Here is a 21,979-nt window from a genome sequence, read left to right as displayed (position 1 = left end):
ATTTCAAAAAATAAAGTGAATAAATACCAAAAATAACAAAAGCCATCAGTTACTTGATTAAAAACACCTTTTTAGAACCAAATTCAACATCCTTTTTCTTTCACAACTCCTTTAATTCATTGTGACATGGACTCAACATGGTGTCAGGCACATTCTTCACAAAGACGTTGGCACCTATGGAGTGATCACTATGCAGATACTGCAATTTGTCAACTTGTCTCATTCAAGTCTCTTGTCACACAAGAGCTTTGTTGGGTTGGGATCTGGAGTCTGTGGAGGCCAATGAACTCGTCATTCTCAAGAAACCACGACTGATGTGGTTTGAGCTTAGTGACACACTCACATCCTGCTACATAAATCAGGAGAAGAAAGAAAGTGATGCTCAGTTGGAATAAGAGGACCTAACGGCTGTCAAGACAATATCTCCTGCACCGTTAGCCTGTGGCCTTTAGTACAAAGAAGGATCAATCAGTGTTTTTAAGAAGTTCTGAATTTGAGACTCGTTGAATGTGCAGTTTTTCTTCCCATGCTCCTTTGGTTTGGTTGAGTGTAGATCCAGAAATGCACTGAGGGGAGGTACTGACTGAAGGAGACAAGGAAGGCAAAGAAGGACGTAGTGGTGCAAGGACGCATAGTAGGAGGCGTTGGTGCAAGGACACAAGATAAGAGGCATGGGAGCAAGGCCGCAAGGAAGTGTGTGTTGGCAAAAGGAGACAAGGACAGAGGGGATAAAGGAAAGAACCAGGGAGGCGAAGAAACTTACAAAAAAAAGTATGATACAATAGAAAAATGCCATAAAAAAGTACAGAGGGGAAAAAGATTGTAACCAAGAAAGGGGGAGATGTAAAAAGGAATGAACTATTAAAATTAAGCAAAATAAAAAAAAAAAAATGGGTTTGGACTACATTATATCCCATTCTCAAGAAAAACACTCCTGAAGTTCCATTCATAAATACATTCCATGAAAGGCAAATTATGAAATGATCTCCACAAGTCCTCACTTGGTGTGTGACGTAAAAACGAAAGTCGTAAAGAATGTGACCATGCATTTATAGCTCACTTCAGATACAGGCAGGAGCTGTCATTTCCCCAGAACAACCATCTGAATCACATCACAGTAACAGACCGTGTTCTTGTCCGGCATGTTCCAGCCGAGACGAGGACTGGGAAACACAGACGATGCTGCGTCTTTCCTGTCCAAGCTGAGAGGACGGCTTGTTGTCAGACTGGGCATGCTTTCAACTACAGGCATGTCAGTGGTCCTTTAATCCAAGCCCCCTGTAGACTGAAAGAGGTCCTTTTCTTCAGGCCGTTAGCTTCAGACAATCAGCGCAACCACTTGTCATTCTGCTCAGAGCAGGCGTAGTTGAGTCAACAGGAAAATGTCAATTTATGTGGAAAGAGTTGAGTAAAAATATTTTCATTTCAGATCGTTTCAACTCAACAAATCATACGTGGGGGGGAAAAAAATGCACGTCAGATACGATTGTGTCTGCAGATTCTTATCTGTAACTCAGTGGAGAAAGTTATGAATAACATGATTAGGAAGAATGAAAGCAATGGCTTTTCACAGTAGCAGTCCCACCTTTTAAAAAAGTCATAATTTTCAGTAAGTTCTGCCTTCTTTCTCCTGATATGAGTAATCAGCGATGTAAAAAACAAACCTTGATCAACGCCTTCGTTTATTATTCGACCAAGAATAATAAGAAAGACCTTGTCACTTTTTCTTTCAACGCTCTGGTTCCTACTTTGTTTTTCCCTCCCTGTGCGCGGGAGGATTTATGATAAGAGAACCGGTTCAAGGGCGACATTAGCCTGGCACCACGCAGTTTAACAAACCAAGAGGAAAAAGGTGTTGCTGCCAGTGAAAGGAGTGACGCTGACACGTGAAGGTGGGAGATAGCTGCAAAGTGACCTTCTGTCCCCTGTTAATATTTCTTTATAATTTCATGGTACAATATTTGTGCCAAACTGGATTTTTTTTCCCAACAAATTCAGCACAATTTAGATACCATCAAACCGCCAAGCTTTAAAAGACAACAACTCATGATCCTTGGCTGAAAAGACAAGAACTTATATTTTAAATTTAACTATCAAAATAAGCAATTCTAACAGCTTTCAGAGGGGATCGTTCAAGGGTTTGTGGATCTAACAAAAATAAAAAATGTTCCAATGAAAGGAGGTAGGAAAACAAAGGAAGATAAACAAGACAAGAAGGAGGAAAGAAACTTTTAGATGGATGTAAATGAGCAGTCAAAGGCCAGGATGAGATGCAGAATCTGGTCTGAAAATACATATTTTTACTTGATCTTTTCCTTTTCCAAACTGCACTGGAATGCTTTGAACTAGCCAGAGGTGAAGGTCGCTTTTATGTTTAGAGGAAATAAGGAATCTAATCCCTGCCAAAACATCTGTGGCTTTAAAACTTGGTCCAACCTCAAAGATGTCGTTCATTATAAAAATAAACCATATCAAACTAAAACAGTGACTTACAGATAAATGGGTCTAATGAGACAAACCCTGGCTGGGCTACTGTAATCCTTCAGGCCCATAAAACACCAGACTGTTTTCTGCTTATGCAACCAGCAGACATGGGAACGCTTCATCACAGCCGCACACAATGACAGCCACTCAAAACTTGGCCTCCGCAGCAGGCCGCAAGAGAAACAATGCTCTGGATATCTGCTGAGCGTTTCCTCCCCAACGGCATACACCCAGAAATACTTGTGGCTGAAAAAAAAATGTGTGAATGTGTTTAAAAATGCTTCACTTCACATTTTAACTGGTTTTCTAAAGTTACTGAAACACCTGTGAGAGCTTCCCAGAACAAACGTCTGGCGGACTACGAGGGAATCGCTCCAACTTTTTTATTTTTAGACCCACATTTCTTCTCCCCAGCTGCAGAAAAACTGAAACCGGCTCTCACTATGACAAAAATTCCCTTTCACATAAGCTGGGAGACGAGCTTCTAATTAACTTTTGATTACCAGCTTCACTTTCTGGGAAACGAGCCTGTGCCATCCCGCTGCCACAGACAGAGGCTCTCTGAAGTGTTGACAGAAGGAAATGTGGTGGAGCGGACTTCAGACTTACCGTTAATACATACGAAGCGCTTGCAGAAAAACACACACAGACCCAGGATGACGACAGTTGCAGCCACACACACAGAGATGAGGACAACGTTGGGTGAACTCACTACATCAGGCAAAATCTCATCATCTGAGAGACCTGAGGAAAAAAAACATATTTTAAGCAGTTTTGTAAAAAAGAATGGGTAGAAAAATGATCATTTAGATAGATAACCAAAAGACCTGCAGCTGCAACTGAAGCAAGATGGCGGTTCTACAAAGTATTGACTAAGTGGGAAACATAGAAATGAAGCACATTGTTCTGATATAAATTTGTGAAAAAAATGTTAAGAGTGGTGTACAGCTTTCCGATTCTGTATTGGTATATTGTAGAAAATCCCAATAAAATGCTGCATTCTGGGTACACAAATGAACGTTATCGCAGATCCTTCCTCCCGGCAACAATAAAACTTAGAATCTCAATCAAAAAAACAGTGTTAACATCTCTGCTGTCATTTTATTTCTAGTAAATCAGCAGTTTTTCATGGATGAATACACATTTTGTACATTTTTTAAAAATGATCCTACTCCACTGCACATTTTCTTTGAGCTGAATGTGCTATTTCAATTGAAATAGCACATCGAAATACTTTTATTTTCTTACTTACTATAAAGATTCTTATTCTTTCTTACATTAGTTTGAATATAACTTGCTGCTGGTGCACTTATTTTTGTTCAAAAATAAATCTGAAGTTTTGGTTCTTAAGAGAGGGGATGTGAAAAAGTCAAAGGGGGGTGAATACGTTTTCAAGGCGCTGGATGATGTCTGGACTAAACATGTCAAAGTCATGCGGTTTGAGAAAATAAACCTTCCTGAGACGTTACGGGATGCAGGATCCCACCACCAAAGTATCCATAATTACACCCCGACTAAAATAGAAAACCTCTAATCTCTGCACCTCGGAGCCGCAGATCAGGAAGCGGCGACAGTCATGTCTGGGACCAACAAACATGCATCGCCGCATAAACTGCTCACCGTCTGCTTTGAGGACCAGCGTGAGGGCTTTCTCCAAACCCTGGTGCTGCACGACGCATTTCACGGTGCTGAGCGCGGACGTGAAGCGCAGCGTGCTCGTCACTGTCGTGGTGCCGTCGCCCTGACTGTTCACCGACATCACCGGTGGACCCAGGGTGACAGAATTGACGGTAGTGTCCCACAGGATGGTGGATGGAGGCCTCGACTGGGCGGTGCAGTTTGCCTCCGTGACTCCCGAGGGCGACGTCAAGTAGGTCACCTTCGGCTTGGGTAAAACTGGGGGTAGAAATGGGAGAGCACGTCAGAGGGTTCATTTTTACAGCTCTGTAACTTGATTCTAACTAGATTTTTATGTGGTGTGTTGTGATGCAGAGAGAGAGAGAGAGAGACAGAATATCAGCATCAATCCCTCCAGACAAAGACAACATGGAATTGTCTGGAGGGTCTGCAAAACGGAGACAAATGTTGGTGTAGCGGCTTTTAGCGACTGTTTGTGCGTCTGGAGCAAAGCAGGACAAACACACACCAACACAGAGGCTTTGTTTGGAGCGGAACAGTGAGCCACTCATCCCTCGTGGGTTGCTTTCCAAATTACTCCTTTCCCCCTCTGTGACACCTTCCTCTCCCTTCCTTCCTTCCTTCCTTTCCACTGTAAAAACAACCTCTCAGGGGAAAAGTGAGCAGCTCCTCACGCCCCTGGAAGTCTTGCCACCGACGTCTGAACTTGATAACACTCATGGGAAATAAAAAGAGGAGGAGGTCAAAGTGCTGCGTTGGAAAAGTGAAATCCATCTCCAAGGCAGTTCAGAACAGTAGTTTAATGACCGACCTCAGTGTGTTTATGCTGAGAACTTCCTTTTCCTGAGTTGTTCACAGATTTGCTCTGAGTGTATAGTGTGCGTGTGGCCCTCATGGGGACAGAAAAAACTTGAATATCGCAGAAAGAGGGTGATTTTAAAGGTGTTTGGAGGGAGCAGGTTAACAAGTTAGTGGTGTTGGAGGAAGTTTCCAGCAGAATTCATCTCATTAAATCACTTCCTGCAGTTTGTTTTACATTAAGATGCAGAAATATGAAGGGAAAAATGTGCTGATTTTCTGCTTTCAAACATTTCTGACTTGTGTTTTTTTGCAGACTGCTCAATGAGCTTTCACAACAACGCTTCTCTTGCCTCCCAGGCCACAGTTACTCTTGATAGGGTTTATTTCTTAATAGATTTACACACCATTTAAAGAGCAAACTGAAGCTTGTTCTCATTTAGTAATAATTACTTTAACTATCAGAGAGGGCAACAGATGCCAGATCTGCAGATAACACTAACAAGGCTCAGATTTTATTGAGCCAACGTGACATAAAAAAATCTGAGACGCAGCAATTTGTAAAAGTGTTCGAGCAACTTGAACTTTTCCACGACCGTAAACCTCACTGGGATTTTATGTGACGGATCAACAGAAGGAGCACAATAGTGAATAAAAATTACAGAGCTACTCGGTTCAACATGTTTCACCAGTAAAGACCTGCATTCACTTGAATGAATGCGTTGCAGATGCGTCTTACCAGAGCACCTTCTACACATTTAAAGTACGGCTAAATTACGCACAGGTGGACTGCTCTAATTTACTATTAAATGATTTGTTTTTCAACATTTGCTTGTCATTTCCTACAAAAAGCATCAGATTTTTTTTTTATTTTTTTATTTTAACTTCACAAAATGTTAGAAGTTCAAAGGAAGTGAAGATTTTACTCCAGCAAGCAAAAGTTGCTTAAATCGTGTTGAAATTCAATATAATATATATATAATATTTCAACTAAATGTTTGCATAACTTTAATTCAAGCTTTTACCTTTCAGAAATCTAAATCAAACATTTACTATACATTCCTGAGTGTCTTTATCATTTCTGCCTTTTTATGAGCCGCAGTAAGTGCTTTCTGAAAGCTGATGCTTTCTAAGAGAATCCAAACTTTCAGCAGAAAAATAAATTTGCGCTTCTTCTGAAAGCCTGAAAACCGCGTAAGTCTCACCGTAGACGTGGAGGCAGGCGACGGCCTTCCTGGTTCCGTCCGGGTAGGTGTGGAACTCGCAGGTGTAGCACGCCTCGTCCTCCGTTTGGACCTCCTCGATGGTCAGCCTGGTCTCCCCCAGCGTGGGGCTCAGCCTGACCCGGCCATTGAACTGCTCCCCCATGTAAGAGCCAATCTTGGCGTACGAGGCGACCGTGGTGGTGTCGCCCTGCTCGGTCGTCTTCCTCCACAGAGCCTGGGCGACCCGTTTGACGAGGGGGTACGAGCAGGACAGGGTGACCGGCAGCCCGCGTATGGCCGTCCTGTTCCCCTCCAGCTGGACTCTACCTCCTGTTGCAAAGAAGAAAAGCAGTGTGCAGGTTTTCCATTTAGGAATTGCCAATTAGCAGCAGCACATTTGCGTGCGGTTATCTGTGTGGGTGGGCTTTTACTTCTGCTGATCTGGGAGTTTAAAACTGATCCTGCAGCTTCCTGAGCAAAACAAACCCAATGACTCTAATCAAAAAAGTTACATGGCCCGACATTATCCCTGAGATAACTAGAGTTGAAAAATAAAGTACATTAAAAGCATGTGAGAAGTGGAAGAGAAGCGGAGGTCTTCCCTGCACCCACCGGTGATGGTGATACAGATGGTGCCTTGCTGCTTCCCAGAGGGGTACACGTCGAAAAAGCAGTGGAAGCAGCCCTCGTCGTCCGGCCGCACCTTCTTGATGGTGATGTAGCTGGACTCCGTGCGCGCCACCGTCACCTTCAGGTTGGCGTCCTGGTGGACGACGTGGATCGCCGGGCGCGTCGTATACGCCAGGATCATGTTGGAGTGAGGGTCGTGCCAGCGCACCTGGTGCAAGGTTTCCCCCTTCTCGATGGTGATGTTGCAGTGAAGGTGGGCGGGATCACCCACCTCTGCATTCAGATTGGTGGAAGCTGTGACCTTAGCAGCTGTCAGACACGCAGAGAGGCAGAAGCTGTGAGAAAATGTCTGGATGTCAAGAAACAGAGGTTTACGAGGCTGCTACAAGATGTAATGAATTAGAAATGTACTTATTTTAGAAATTTGGATTAAAAAAAGTGAAACTGCAACCTAACCCTTCCTTATATTTTCCATCCAAATAGTACTTGTAATCTAAGTGATTAAAAGCTGTCAAGGATTTCTGAAGGTCTTTTGAAGTTCTTCTCTAATTTTAAAATTACATTTGATCATTTGGATCTAAATTTGCTCCCAAAGTCAAAGGATGAACCTGAGATTGATCAGATTTGGAGATTTTCTTTATTTTTCTTTACTTTATCATTTACACAAAATATCAAATATCCAAATGGAACATACAGCTCTTTTTTTTGTCTTTTTGTTCTAACTTTCCTTGATTCCATTTTCTTTTAAAATCAAATATGAGACATAGAGATTGTTAATCTATGTTGAAAGGTCCTCTGGTGGTAAAATTTTAGCTTCACCTGGTTCAAATTCTACAAAAAAGATCTGGAATTTTAGCACCTTTTGATATCCAAGTTAATCCAAAAATAATCCCAGATCAGCTCTACACTGATTTAAAGAGCTGAACTTTTCACAGATACTTTAGCAGCGATAAAGTATTTTTTGTTGCAAATGCATCCTTTGCTACAAATGATCAAGCGTTCACTGAAAGAATTGCCATTATTGCAATTTAGACCGCTTTAATAAAAGGAATTAAAATATTAGTGTAGTTGCATCTTTTAGTTTTTATAACATGTCAGATGGTATAAAAAAATGCTTAACTGAAAAATCTGCAAAATGTGCCAATTTTTTTTTTAGCTGATTAATCAATAAATTGTCAAAATAATTGATAGATTCGTCTTTAACTAGAATAATCGTTAGCTGCAGCCCTAAAACAGCCAAAGAAAAATTCGGAGAGCACCAGAGGTAAACCTAGAAGGAAACATATATAAAGCATTTGCACAGAAAACTGCTGCGTGCTGCACTGTGAGTGAAACTTTATGTTTTGATGTTCTCATAAAACCAGCAGCAGTCTGTGTAAAAACCCTCCTGGAGGTGAAACATACCTTGTGTTGCTCTTAGGATCCACAGCAACAGGCACAGGGGGAGGACCGGTCCACACATCGTCTGACCCAGTCGCTTTCACATCTAGTCAGCAGCTGCAAACACAGCCAGCGAGCCACAACCACAACCTCAGTCTGAGCGGTAGACCTCAACTTTGACAACTTGTAGCCACAGAAAACATTTAATGCTGATCCATTATGTTTCCTTGAACAAATCGGGGTCTACAAAAACATGTTCGTGACATTTTTTGCACAAACTAATTCCTCAATAATGAGATTTCAGATAGAACTGGTCTATCTATTTTGAGCTCTTTTCAGAATTAGCAGTTTTATGGCCTCTTTTCACTTTAAATCCAAACAAGCCTCTGCCTCCCCCCCCCCATCTAAACGATTACAATCACAGGTGAAAATGGCTGCAAATAGATGAGCTATTATATGCAACTGTACATCTTAGCAGAGCCTCCTGCACAACCAACGAGAATGCAGGATGTGGCTTCTGGATGGTAAGTCGACAATAAAACACTTGTCTTTTCCAGCAGCCATTGTAGATCACATAAAAGCGGTAAAACCAGCTGACCAAACATGCCAGAGCTCAGCTTGGGTTGCCAGGTAACAGGCCAGGCTTTGCTGGGGTTGCTAGATGAGGGCCAGTGCCTGCAGATATGTGAGGTTTTTGAAAAGGCTCAGATTCCAGACACCAAAAAACATCAACTTATTGCCAAAAATCAGCTGGGTGGGGCTTTTAATAAGCACTTAAGCTGTTTTTAGAAGCAGTTGAGACCAAAATCGAAGTAAAAAATTTACAAAATGTGAATTTTGTGTGATAAGTCTCCTTTAAACATCACATAAAGTAGGCGTACCTCTGTCAGATGTCCAGTGTTGTGGCTTGGTGAGCTGCTGGTCAGCACATGTTGAGCTGCTTCCTATTAACCCACCAAGTCCTGTAATGAGAAGCCAGGCGATGATTATGATGATGCCAACATCCTGATTTCTAAAGAGAAAAACACTAGAAGGAGAGATTTTACGGGTAATGGGGATATTTGCGCTTTAGATGTTTTTGGTGATGCTTCCAAGTTACCATGGTGACGAGAATTATCACCTGGGGTACTAATGGATGTTTTGCATGTTAATCCACAGCAGGCGGCTCTGTTTTGGCAAGCCCATAATTACACAAACAAGCTGCCACCTCAACAGTCTAGACGCCATCAAAGCCTGGAGTTTCAAAATCGATACCTTGGAGAAATTACAGATGAGGAAATGCAGGGCAGTGAGGCATTAATCACAACATGATGGAGGATGAGTGAAAAGCAGAGGGTGTGTTTGTAAACCCAGTGCGGTGGGTTTGAGCTTAAAAGGTGCTTCCTTGTCAGAAACAATGTTATTGCAGTGGGATTACCGGAGGAACACCCCTGCTGGTCCAGACCCCACAGCTTTATAGCTATGGGGTCACTGTAAATCCTTTGCAGCATTTACAGTGCCAACCATCTGGTTTAGAACAAGCAGCCTGCTCCTGTTGGGTCGCAGCTGAAGAACATTTCCGCTGCAAAATCCTCCTTCCACAGACAGCTCCAAGGACCCAATCAGAGTTCATCAATCAGCTGCTCCCAATGAGGAGCACTAAAATATGGATTTAAGTGACATTTCTGGACAGTTTTGTAGGGGTCATGATACAGATGTTTCCCCAGATGGTTTCAAATGAGATTTATTTGGTATATATATGATAGTAACTGTGGGTTTCTTAACTATTGACCACTGTTAAACCGATAAAAGAGCATCAATGAGCATTTCTCATGTTAAACCGTCATTACAAGGCAAAATTACCATCAGATTGCTCCATAGAAATAAATATTAGAAACACTCAAGTAACTGATTAGCTTAATAGCATATTTTTTACGAGGGATGTTCAAGAAATTACTAGAGTGAAAAAAAAAGTATTTGGTCAAAAGGCTACTCAAGTACTGAGTGATAAAAAAAATCGAAATTATGACAAATGGACCAAAAATATGAAACTATATGGAAATGTAGGTATTTTAAAGACCAGAATGAAAATAAATAAATAAATAAATAAATAAATTCTAGCAAACCAATTTCTTTGGAAGTAAAATTTACGAAACTAACAAAAACAGGAGTGAGTTTTTGGCTAAAACAAGCTCGTTCTTCATTCGGTGAAGTTATTTTAGTATCCAGAAATTTGACTCAAAGTCGCGATACTACATATTACTATTACTCAAATAAAATTAAAAGGTACGGCATGGTAAAAATACTCATGGAAGTACTTTTTTTCCCCTCTAAAAAGTTACTCAAGTAAATATAAATAGTTACTATCCAACTCTGTCAGTCCCCCATCACCTCTAACGGTTAATTATAAGATGCCAGCTCACATAAACTAACAAATAAATTATATTTAATCACTACAGTCAGAGTTACACGGTTAGCTTTCCCAATGTTAGCATGGACTTCTAGCACAATTAATATTATTGTGTCAATAATTGATATTTACCTGTTGACAGGTCCGACCGACAGCTACAATGACCGTCTCCGTTGTTCAACACCCGTTACGGCGCTGAACTGTCGTTAGATAACTACCGTACTCAAGGTGTTCAATACGCCTTCTGGTGGAAAATTGCTGCAATTACATGCCTACTGCCACCCTGAGTCTCAGTAGGAGAAATGCAGCTTGAGGAAAAATGTCTACGTTAAAACAGGAGTCATCAATTTTAATTAAGATAAATGAAAATAGAGGGGGTGTAATTATATCTAACGTCTATTCTGTCCCATATCCATAACATATTGAAGAGAGAAAAAACATTTACTAATCTCCCATAATATCTGTTCCCCAAAACTATTTTCCAGACAGAAAAATGTTAAAGCTAAAAAAAAAAAAAAAAAAAAAAAAGTCAATTTGGATAAAATTTAAAGTTTGAGGTTTTGAATTTTTTTTATATTTTGTATTTTTTAAACAGAGGCAGTAAAAAGGAAAAAAAAAGAAAACAGAACAAAAAAACCCTGCAGTAATAAAATGATATGGTAATATTTTTAAACGCTTAAAACGTCTCCCGCAGGTGTGTTTAAACGGTGTCGATAAACTACAAAGCTTCATTTAATGCTAAATTGAACGGACTTTTAGCCTTTTTAATTTAACTTAAAAAAAAAATAACTGATGAAACTTACCCAATGACAGCAGCGAGTAGTCCGTAAAAGCCCAAAGTTACTCCGATATGCTCCCTGCTCTGCCTTTAGTGTCCGAATGAAGAGGCCGACCTCTGTAGAAGCATTTAAACTGCGTGTTAACTAAAATCATGCATGCAGCTCTACCTCCACCTACTGTTGGATTTGGGTATATTCTCACATCTTGAAATAAAACCACTCATTACATTACATAGATACATAGATCCAAACTTTTGAACGTTTGATTGCGCATCAACTTTTTAAATTTTTTTTATTTAAATCATTACTTATTTAAAATTATTTCTTGAGAACATCTATCAGCTTGATTGACAGCCATGAGGCAATTCAACCAAAAGCATGATTTTCCTCAGCAAAAAACAGACATACTGTACATCCATGTCGGCATCATAAAGACATGACAGTTTCATTCTTTAACTGTGAACAATTTGTCCAATTTTTTTTAGAAGTATTTGTAATTGTAAATACTTACATATGTTAATGTTTCTTTATTAACAGATGTTTGATCTAAGCAATCAATATCTTTGCTGTTTGAATCTCACTGTGGAGTTCCCTCTGATTTTGAAAGCAGAATTATGATGCACAAAAGCTTAATACAACTAAAGCCACCATTTCCTTTTTTTTTTTATTACAGATTCATGGATCTTTTTAAGAAAACGTGTTCTTACAAATCCTGAAGTAACACCCTGACAAAGGTTAAAGCAACAGATTAACTTTGTGATTAAAGCAGCATAGAGGATAGTTGTGCAAAACATCTGAAACAAATTGCGCAGCTCTAGAGACAACAACCAGTCTGTAATTGAACTCTCAGGAACTCCTGCATTCTTTTATTACAGTGTCATTAGGAAAGAGCTGCTGTTCGATTAAGAAGGAAAGTCTGGCTTGTTCCACTAATGGTCAAAGTAGAGTTCTTCTTCAGCTGCTTTGGTCAGGTCCTCCTTGATGTCCAGTGTAGCAACCCTAAAATATGGTATCCCACAAAGGACACAGAGGTGCTAAAGGTGGTAAAAGAGCATAAATCTATCAGCAAAACTGAGGAACAAATGACATACTTACATTTTCTGTGGCGTCCTTTGAAGGGTTTTTTTTTATTCCTGTGAATGATTTAAATGTAATTCAATTAAAATGTTAGCAAATAACTGATTTTGAATCATTAATGAGGTAAAACAATGAAAAAAATGATTAGACAGAAGTACCTATTCCACGCAGGACAGTAAAAAATTCCAGGCTGCCACTGCTGCAGCAACAGAAAGCCATCCTGTAGGAAGAAGACGTGTGATTCAGCAAAAGGACAAAGAAAAAAAAACAAAAAAAACTCTGACCGTGAACTTACCGACGCCTCTGTGATACGATGCAGAATATATAGGTGACACTGAAACTGAAAATGAAACTGAAACGTTTAAATCACACCAGCCATCAAATGATCATCAAACGAGGTTCTCACCATAAGCCTTCAGGCAGGTTCTCCCTATCAGGTTTCCGTCAGGGAAGGTGGTGAACAGACAGCGATAACATCCTGCATCCTGCTCTGTGACGTTCCTGATAACTATGGAGCTCTTCTGCGATCCAGCTTCCGTAAACTGAATTTTGTCTTTATATTCTGGATACACCGATGAACCAAATTTCTCGGAGTAAGTGCAGATATTCTTCTCTGTGTTCCCCGAGACCTTCTGCCAGGTGACCTGCGAGACAACTTTAGTTTCCAGGAGCTGACAGCTGAGAGTGGCATCTTTTCCCAGTGCTGCCGACACCGTCTGCTGGGTTTGGACCACAGCTGCTACACCTGTAGGAAACACTCACTTATATAAAAACAGGGTGCAATTTTTAGGTTAAAGCTAAATTATTCTTGTGTTCATCAACTAAAAGGCACTCCTTTTGAGACAAGCACAAAGAAAACAAAAGATGAAATTTAAGTGGTTCTGTCTTAATTGAGCAAAAAAATCTGCAAAATGTGCCAATTTTTTTTATCCGATTAATAGTCAGAATAATCTATAAATTAATAAATAACTAATAATGTTTGTCTGATGTTCTCATAAAACCAGCAGCAGTCTGTATGGAGGTGAAACATACCTTGTGTTGCTCGTAGGATCCACAGCAGCAGGCACAGGGGGAGGACCGGTCCACACATCGTCTGACCCAGTTGGTTTCACATCTGCAAACACAGCCAGCGAGCCACAACCGATCTGTTCAACCACCGTCACAGTGCTGAATTGCTGTTCTTGCCCTATATAAGAAAGTATCAATAATATTGCACAAATAAATTATTTCATCTTCACTAACTTCTTCTGCAACACAAACAAATGCAGCTTAACAATTATATAGAGGGGCATAGAGTTCCCCCCCAAAAATACTTCACCATATTTTTATTCAAGTGAAAGTAAAATGTCATTCAAGAAATTTTGTATTTTAAAGATGAGAATGAAAGTAATTCATATAAATAGCATAATTACAAGGTAACAAAATTAGGCAAAAAATACATTTCTTTCAATATAAAACTTATACAGCTAGCCAAAACCGCAGGTGTGTGTCTGAGTCTGGTGAATTTATGTTTAAAACAAGACTGTTCTTCTTTCAGTTAAATTACTCAAAGTCTACTCAAGAGAAGGGGTTCTTCATAATAAGATTATTCAAGTCAAAAGTACGGCGTAGTTAAAATACTCCCAAAAAAGTTACTCAACTAAATGTAACGGAACAGATGTAACTAGTTTCTACCCCTGTGTTAGTCCCACATTAGCGGGACGGTTAATTCTAATTGCTAATTTACTGAAACGAACACAAAAAACATTTAACCACTAAACAGTCTGGGATAAACAGTCAACTTTTCTCAAATATGGAAAGTTGTGTGCAGCTGCAGACATTAACATTGCTATAATTGTGTCGATTTATATTTTACCTGTTGACAGATAAGACGGTCCCCGCTGTTCAACAGCCGTAACGACGCTGAACTGTCGTTGGGTCGTCAGAAGTACTCAATGTGATCGATATGCCCACTTGTGGCGAACTGCTGCAACTACATGCTTATTGCCAACTTCAGTCTCAATGGGAGAAATGCAGCTTGGTGAAAAATGTGTAAATACAGGGCAGTCTTTAATACAAAGAAAATAAATGAAGAAAGGGGGTGTAATTATGTCCAACGTGTATTTTGTCCCATCTTTAAACAGGTGACGTTACTCCTTTCTGTCTTGTGCATTGCACGTATCAATGAAGTTTTTATTTTACTTTATTTTTTAAATTTCTTCTGTACTACAACAAAAATCTTGTAAGAATAGGAAGCAGCAAAACCACAGAACACATACACAGGCCTTGGGAATGTCCACTTGTTTATTTTGCTTAAAATGGTCACAAAATAGCAGAAAACTTTTTAATGTAACTGTTTTGGAGCATCAGATGAAAATTGTCTAGATCTATTATTTAAAAAAATATCAAGTCCAGCTAGTGTGGTTTTTTTTTATAATGAAAGAATATCAAAGTCTGTTTTGTTTATAGCAACAGTGAGATAAAGGTTGACACGTTGTTCACTCGGCTCATTTTACATTTTACTCTTCAACACGTGCCACTATTTAACTAAATACACAAGTTTTCCGTTTGTATAAAATGTATTGGAAAGGATTATTAAAATGTAGAAAAAAAAAACCCAAATTCACTTTGTATCTCAGTATGTTCATATAAAAAAATGTACATTTGCTTTCCATTTAGTTTTAGTGAAAACAATAAACACCATATTTGAACACAAATGTTCTCTCTTTACACATATACATATATATAAAAACTGACGACCTCAACAGTGTTCAAAATACTAAAAATACAGACATATACTCATAATAAATGCTTTTAACCATCTTGTTTAGCTTCTGACATTATTTAAGATGGCTGCTTATGTCACAATAGCAAAACAAAACTATAGTGAACAATATTTTTTAAAATCCAATAGTTTTTGGAGCCACCTCTATTGTAACTACACAGTTCCAGTTAGCATGTAGCATATGTAACTGCACAAAGAATAAATTGTGTATTTTTTCTACGGTGAGTATTTTTGTTCCATAATTATTGACAGCATGTAGGAAACGTGGATGAGCTTCATTGAAGCCAACGGTTAATTAGGCAACATGGCTGCCGACTGACAGAAACAATCTATCAATAAAAGTGAAACTTTTCAGGAAATGAGAAAACATCTTGCATTAAACATTAAAATGCAAGTCAAGTGGTTTATTATATTATTTAGATTTCTTGGCAGTTAGTTTTTGATGTAGTCTCATACCCTCAGGTGAACAGTTTTCTATATCAGGTGTTGTTGGAGTTGTTGGTGATGTTAGTGATTGCTGCTTGCTAATTTGTCTGTTAATAAGGACACGTGTGTTATTGTCGTTGTTCTTTTCAGGCATCTGACGCTCTTCAGACCTTAAAAAGAAACAAAAACAAGATTTAGATGAGAAACTTTTATAAATAAACACAAGGAAAGATAAATATATTATTATAGCAAGGAGCAAATGTGATATGAGGAATATTCAAAGGAAATAAAGAAAACAAATAAGAGTCTTACTGATTATTTTTAGTTTGTTCTGTAGGATTTTTCTTCCTCCTGTGTGACACATGCAGAATTTAAGAACGAGGAAAAAGAAAAACATTGCTGACAAAACGATAAAGCTGTCTGAAAATAGTTACCTGTTCTGATGCTTCTTTTTGAACCACAACATGGATAAAACCCCAAAAGCTCCACAGAGAAACACCACAAGTAATCCCATTGCAACAGTTACAAGCCATCCTTTGGAGAAAGAGCAACAGATTTCAGCAACATTTCTGAATGAATAAAAATACTCCCATGCCTGATTCTGAACTTACTTTCATCCTTATCATCAGATTCAAAGTCTTCATCCAAACCTGTCCAAAAATGAATCATCAGAACCACAAAGTGACCATCAGTCTCACCTTTGCAGTGATTAACAATAACATCTAAAACCTATTTTATGTCACAGATCTTCCATTGGACGTTTGTAGCCACATCTGCAGTCTTACTGTGTTGAATATATATACAATGCACAGGAGGTCCATGGTTTTTTAGTCATTAAAAGAGTTTCTTACCATCAGATGAGTCTTTGAGTCCAGGAACGGTGACCAGCAGCTCTCTGAGAGCAGCAGTTTGCACTAATACTGAACATTCAACCTGTGTGCTGTTGAGAGCTGAGAGCAGAACAGTGGTGGTGGAAGTGATGGTACCGTTGGTGTTGGTCTCTCTGCTGGTGTTGTAGTGGGAGAAGCTGAGGTTCTGATGGAGAACAGTCACTGTTACCATGGGAACAGGTCGACCTGTGGCTGAACAGGTCACAACTGACCCTGGAGGAGAGTTTGATCTGCTGATAGTAATGAAGGGTCCATGCAGCTCTGTGGGGAGAACTGACAGAATTTTAAAACATCAACCAGAGTTAACCATCTGCAGATGTTCTGCTGCTCTTCACTCACCATAAAGTTTTATGCAGGTCCAGCCTATCAGCGCTCCGTTAGGATAGGTGTTAAACAAACATCGGTAGCAGCCTTCATCCTCCTCCATCACCTTCCTGATCACCATGGAGCAGCTCTGCAGAGATTCATACTGAAAATCCATCTTCTCCTCCAGACCTGCACTCACTCTGGAACCAAACTTCTTGGTGTAAGTGGCGAGGTTCTTCTCTCCATCAGGAAGGACTTTCTGCCAGGTGATCTGGAGGACATCTTTATCCTCAGTGAGCCGACAGCTCAGAGAAGCCTGGTCTCCCACTGCTGCCCAGACAGTCTCCTTTGTTTCTATTAGAGCAAACTGACCTGAAGAAAAGTTTCCAGAATTAAGGCTCTAAATATTAACATCAAAAAGTTCTGGCCAATAAAATGTAGACTTGTATATATCAGTAACCTTAAGAGGAGTTTTCTTTTCCTTGTGGACTATAAAGGAATATATATATATATCTGCATTTTTAACATTTAAGCTCAACTTCCTCATTTGATTCTGTAGTACTGAAATAAAAATGAAACCAAAAATTTAAATTATTTAGGAAGTGCAAAATGTCCTAGAAATAACAAAATTATTTAGAACAAAAAAATATAACATCAACAACAAAAACAAAACTTTAACATCTAGTTCGAAAAGAAGACAAAGCTTAATAAATCCTGCCTCCAAGTAATACAATTAAGTCATATGCTGCGATTCTTCCCCGTTTGCTGGGTCATGAATAATTTTTCTTTTACCTTCATAACTAAGCACAACTTTGTTTTGTTTTATCTCATAAAACTTCAATAGAATAAACGGAAATGTGTGGTTTTAATGTGAAATATGTAAACAGGTAGCTCTGTCTGCGCCATGTCTGCTTACATAACGGCGGAACCGTCACATTTAGTCAAAAACAACTTCCTGTTCATCTTTAACAATTATAACTATAAGTAGTAAGATGGCTCGTTGTCGTTAACACCAAGTACGTTTCAAAAACACCAAGTTCGTGTTTTTGTAAAAACACGAAAGTTAGATTTAATTGAATTATTGATAATTTATTGTTTGTCACTCACTATAACGTCGCGCGTTTCACGCATTTGGGGACATTTCAACAAAAGAAACTTTAAAAAGTTGACGGAATACGTCATTTCCTCTCTTAACTACACGGATTATTAATTTCTCCTCACCTGTGTGAAGTAAGCTGCTAATAAAAACGCAGCTGATGACTGCAGCGTGTTGCATTGTTGACGGAAAGTTTAAAGATTCACAGATACTGAGTCTCAGAAGTGCGCGTGACGTCATTGCGTCGCCAGGTGTTGGATTAACAATTAAATATAAAATAACGTCATCAGTTATTATACGGATTAGTCTAGAATCAACGACTTTACTGGGTCAACAAATTCATGCAAGAAGCTGAGTTTATTTGAAAAGGGAGCCTGATAAACCTGGAGTAAAAAAACAGATTTGTTAAATAATTCTTTGATAGATTTTTATAAAATGACTCCATATTTGGATATTAACGTTTCAAACTTTACATTGGAATTAACTAAAAAAAAGTTGCACCAAGTTTTTCAAACTTTATATTTTTGTAATATTTGAGAATATTTCCAACTCGGTTGCTGTTCTGTATTTGAGGACTTGTCTAGAATTGCCTTTAAAATCAAATGAGCTCCTGTGGCATTATGTACTCTATCATGAAAAACAAGATAAGTTTTGATGGTTAAAAAATGTAATTTATTCTGAGGTACAAAACTGATTATGTATTTTTTTCCTCACCTTTCTGATGGGTGAAGCCCAGTTTCAGTGTGGGAACTGAATGTAGTTGTGAAAATATAAGAAAGTGAAAAAAAAATTGAGTACGTTAGGAAATTTAACAATCAGAACAACATGACACACTCAAAATGATGTATTGTAATACTGTGATTTGGTGGGGAAAATTGCTTGGACCAGTCATTGTTTGGACTTTCTTAAAACCTTTATAGTTATGCGTTTTTGTGACAGGTGTTGATTCCTGCCTTGCACTATTTTGTACATCAGCATGTTTGTTTCATATCTACATTTTCCAGATATTAAAGCAAATGTTTCAAACCAAACGTGTCTACTGAGCATTTAATCATAACCTGCAGTAAGAGAATGTTTGCCGACATTAATAAATCACACCTTCAGGGCTTCTTCCAAAATATTTATTACCATAATTCAGCAGAATAACTACTTCCTAATCAAAATAAACTGATATGCAATTCTATGATATATTAATACGAGATGTATTATTTATGATTATGAAACAGTACTTAAATAATGTGTCAACAACTATAAATTAACTTTTTCTTAAGAAGGCAAATTAAAACAAAGAAAATTCTCCATAAAATAATTTGTTTTTATTTTAAATGAAATGCATATTGACATTTAACTAATTAAAATCATCCTTATGTTGAAATTATTACAAAGTTTTTTAAATCATCCACTTCATCCATCATCTTCCTATAGGGTCAGGTTGTGGAGGCCAGCTGAGAAACGTCGTCCCTCCATCGTGTCCTGGTTCTTCCTCTGGGTCTCTTCCTGATGAACCCCGGACATCTTACCAAGGAGCATCACTTCACAATAAGTTCTTTTCCCACAGCCTTTGGCCTCAATGTGACTGTTTCATCTCTTCCACCACAAGTAGTAGGTCAGTTAGTTTTCTTTCCATGTTTAACGTTGTTCAAGACAGATGTTTCTTTTAATTGTTCTGCTAACTGCTGCACTCTGTTGGAGTTGCGCTTTAGATATGATGGACATACGATGTCTGCTACTGTTTTGGGTGTCACAAGAGGTTCCAAAACACTGAAAACAACAACAGGGAACATCTTATTTTGTGATATTTTTTTTGTTTCTTTTGCCATTTTTTCATGCATTTGAAACAAAGTTAAATCTGATGAACACATCAGATGGGAAGAAGGCATGAAATGTTCTAAAATTAAAGGTTAGATAAATCTGCAGTGCATGAGAAAGAAAAGGAAGATATTAGTAAATGTAGAAGTAGGTTAATCTTTTAAAATGTTGCAAACAAGAGAAAGCAAATAAAGGCTGGTGTAAATGAGGAATAACAATAAAAGTCTTACAGAGAATCGATATCTGATGCATCTTCACTTTCCCAGTGTGATACAAATATATTCACTTGCGATTAAGTGGCTATTGCTACTTCCATTTAATGTTATACCAACCTGATGTCTTCCCTTGTCTCTACTGTAGCATCCTCCTTCTCTTCTTTATCCTTACAGCTGTTAAACATGTAATCTCTGCAAAGTGGGTTTAAAACATTACAGCAGTCAAAGCACAAGAAAAAAACATGACATTTTTAATAAATACATCACAACAGCACTAATGTTCTATTGAGTGAAAATATTTAAACTCAAGTTTATCTCTACCAAGTTCTATAAGTTGTATTTTATAACTTATCTAAAATAACAGATATAAATAACTGTTATTTATTTCTTTTACACATGCACAAACAGCTATTAAATTACAAAAAAATCAGACTAGCAGTTTTCTTATGCCATTACTTTGGTGCCCTTCTATTGCCGCACCCTTATGCCGCAATACAGGAGCATGAATATGGTTTGTACCAACGATTATACCAGTGAGAAAGCTGAATGAATATTGAAATATTGACGAATGACAATAAAAATGGTCTTACGCCAACATGTCCAGTGGATCTTCCTTCTTCCTGTGTGATACAAATATAGTTTAGTCACATAAACATTAATCAGCAGATAAATACATTTACTGAGGTGACCTTTTGAAAAGGTATTAAATAAAATTATTGTAAAAATGAATAAATATTGGTGTAACTGGAGAATAAGAATAAAAGTATCTTACTGAGAGTTGATGTCTGATGTATCTTTATGTTTCCTGTGTGATCAAATATAGTTTTATCACAAACATTCATCATTTGATTGAGACATTTACTGAGGTGATATAACCATCCAGACACTGTGACAGCAGTACCTTTTCTCTGCCTGTTTTCTGAGCGACACAAAGATGAGAGCAGCAACACAAAGCGCCAACACTAATCCAGCCACCATAAACAATCCTTTGGAGAAACAGGAACATGTCGATGTGAACGATTCAAATTGTAAATGTAAAAACTGAAACCTCAGCATGAACTTACCAATAATAATGTAATTTGAACCAGGTTCTACATCTAAACCTGCTGAGAGAACATCAGAGATCAGAGTCACAAACAGATCATCCGTCTATAAATGAGAGTCTTGAAAAAAGTTCCTCACCATCATCAGACGTCTCTGTGAGTCCAGGAACGGTGACCAGCAGCTCTCTGAGAGCAGCAGTTTGCACTAATACTGAACATTCAACCTGTGTGGTGTTGAGAGCTGAGAGCAGAACAGTGGTGGTGGAAGTGATGGTACCGTTGGTGTTGGTCACTCTGCTGGTGTTGTAGTGGCAGAAGCTGAGGTTCTGATGGAGAACAGACAGTGTTACCATGGGAACAGGTCGACCTGTGGCTGAACAGGTCACAACCGACCCTGGAGGAGAGTTTGATCTGCTGATAGTAATGAAGGGTCCATGCAGCTCTGTGGGGAGAACAGACATGACAAATGTTACACCAAATATTATAACAAATGTTATACAGAGAAGAGTTAACCATCTGCAGATGTTCTGCTGTTCTTTACTCACCATAAAGTTTTAAACAGGTCCAGCCTATCAGCGCTCCTTTAGGATAGGTGTGAAACAAACATCGGTAGCAGCCTTCATCCTCCTCCATCACCTTCCTGATCACCATGGAGCAGCTATGCAGAGATTCGTACTGAAAATCCATCTTCTCCTCCAGATCAGGACTCACTATAGTACCAAAGTCCTTGATGTAGGTGGCGAGTGTCTTCGCCATGAGAAGTGTGCACTGAGAATAAGTTCAAACTGTGTCGTTCTCAAGCTTCACTCTCCTTTATCAGTCAGTGGCTTAAAAACGTTTAACTTCTCAGAATATAATTCAAAACACAAGATCATTGTATTGAAATTAAATTTTATATATTATATATTAATGTTTTGTTAAGACCTTTCAATTGGTCTTCAACAGCTTACCTGTTTTTTCTGAATATATTTTAAAGTATTTCTTTGGACTGTGGTTATTGTTTTTTTTTAGTCAGCCATGACAGCAAAACCGGTAGTTCTGGAAATATTA

The 21,979-nt window shown here is 38.6% G+C and overlaps 3 protein-coding genes across 4 annotated transcripts; all 3 read right to left on the bottom strand.

The window, feature by feature from the left end:
• Positions 1-1,081: 1,081 nt before the first annotated feature.
• On the bottom strand, positions 1,082-13,661 carry LOC106929520 (uncharacterized). The gene is made up of 10 exons (XM_088008158.1): positions 13,413-13,661; positions 12,787-13,125; positions 12,676-12,720; positions 12,542-12,600; positions 8,160-8,220; positions 6,738-7,064; positions 6,126-6,455; positions 4,105-4,380; positions 3,094-3,228; positions 1,082-1,242 (listed from the first exon to the last, which is right to left on the bottom strand). The coding sequence occupies exons 1-10, from the start codon at positions 13,468-13,470 to the stop codon at positions 1,082-1,084; spliced, it is 1,791 nt and encodes a 596-aa protein (XP_087864284.1). The 5' UTR covers positions 13,471-13,661.
• A 984-nt stretch (positions 13,662-14,645) lies between these two features.
• Positions 14,646-18,095, bottom strand: LOC106929521 (OX-2 membrane glycoprotein-like). Of its 2 annotated transcripts, none has more exons than XM_088014404.1 (7): positions 17,988-18,095; positions 16,800-17,138; positions 16,422-16,733; positions 16,182-16,220; positions 16,005-16,104; positions 15,883-15,921; positions 14,646-15,740 (listed from the first exon to the last, which is right to left on the bottom strand). In XM_088014404.1, the coding sequence occupies exons 1-7, from the start codon at positions 18,040-18,042 to the stop codon at positions 15,557-15,559; spliced, it is 1,068 nt and encodes a 355-aa protein (XP_087870530.1). In that variant the 5' UTR covers positions 18,043-18,095; the 3' UTR covers positions 14,646-15,556. The 2 variants fall into 2 exon arrangements, with proteins under 2 accessions (XP_087870530.1, XP_087870538.1); XM_088014412.1 differs by having other exon boundaries at positions 16,422-16,721.
• Positions 18,096-20,006: 1,911 nt separating this feature from the next.
• On the bottom strand, positions 20,007-21,685 carry LOC106929515 (OX-2 membrane glycoprotein-like). The gene is made up of 5 exons (XM_088003700.1): positions 21,475-21,685; positions 20,788-21,371; positions 20,659-20,691; positions 20,477-20,506; positions 20,007-20,078 (listed from the first exon to the last, which is right to left on the bottom strand). The coding sequence occupies exons 1-2, from the start codon at positions 21,683-21,685 to the stop codon at positions 21,028-21,030; spliced, it is 555 nt and encodes a 184-aa protein (XP_087859826.1). The 3' UTR covers positions 20,007-20,078; positions 20,477-20,506; positions 20,659-20,691; positions 20,788-21,027.
• Between the last annotated feature and the right edge of the window lie 294 nt (positions 21,686-21,979).

Source organism: Poecilia mexicana, unplaced genomic scaffold (assembly GCF_051168715.1).
Source record: "Poecilia mexicana isolate PSO_F unplaced genomic scaffold, ASM5116871v1 scaffold_2, whole genome shotgun sequence".
In the NCBI taxonomy this organism is placed as follows: Eukaryota; Metazoa; Chordata; class Actinopteri; order Cyprinodontiformes; family Poeciliidae; genus Poecilia; species Poecilia mexicana.
Note: the sequence above shows the minus strand (reverse complement) of the source record. Positions and strands in the feature narration are given on the sequence as shown.

Bases quoted from the DNA above. Each gene is read 5' to 3' on its own strand.
- LOC106929520 (XM_088008158.1), bottom strand. From the start codon at position 13,470: ATGTGTGGACCGGTCCTCCCCCTGTGCCTGCTGCTGTGGATCCTACGA. The intron at 13,126-13,412 runs GTATGTTTCACC...TGTTTCCTACAG, and splicing joins GATCCTACGAGCAACACAAG to GTGTAGCAGCTGTGGTCCAA. The intron at 4,381-6,125 runs GTGAGACTTACG...TTCTACCCCCAG, and splicing joins CGCCTGCCTCCACGTCTACG to TTTTACCCAAGCCGAAGGTG.
- LOC106929521 (XM_088014404.1), bottom strand. From the start codon at position 18,042: ATGCAACACGCTGCAGTCATCAGCTGCGTTTTTATTAGCAGCTTACTT. The intron at 17,139-17,987 runs GTGAGGAGAAAT...ACTTTTCTTCAG, and splicing joins TAGCAGCTTACTTCACACAG to GTCAGTTTGCTCTAATAGAA. The intron at 16,221-16,421 runs GTAAGAAACTCT...ATTTTTGGACAG, and splicing joins ACTCAAAGACTCATCTGATG to GTTTGGATGAAGACTTTGAA.
- LOC106929515 (XM_088003700.1), bottom strand. From the start codon at position 21,685: ATGGCGAAGACACTCGCCACCTACATCAAGGACTTTGGTACTATAGTG. The intron at 21,372-21,474 runs GTGAGTAAAGAA...TTCTCCCCACAG, and splicing joins GACCTGTTTAAAACTTTATG to AGCTGCATGGACCCTTCATT.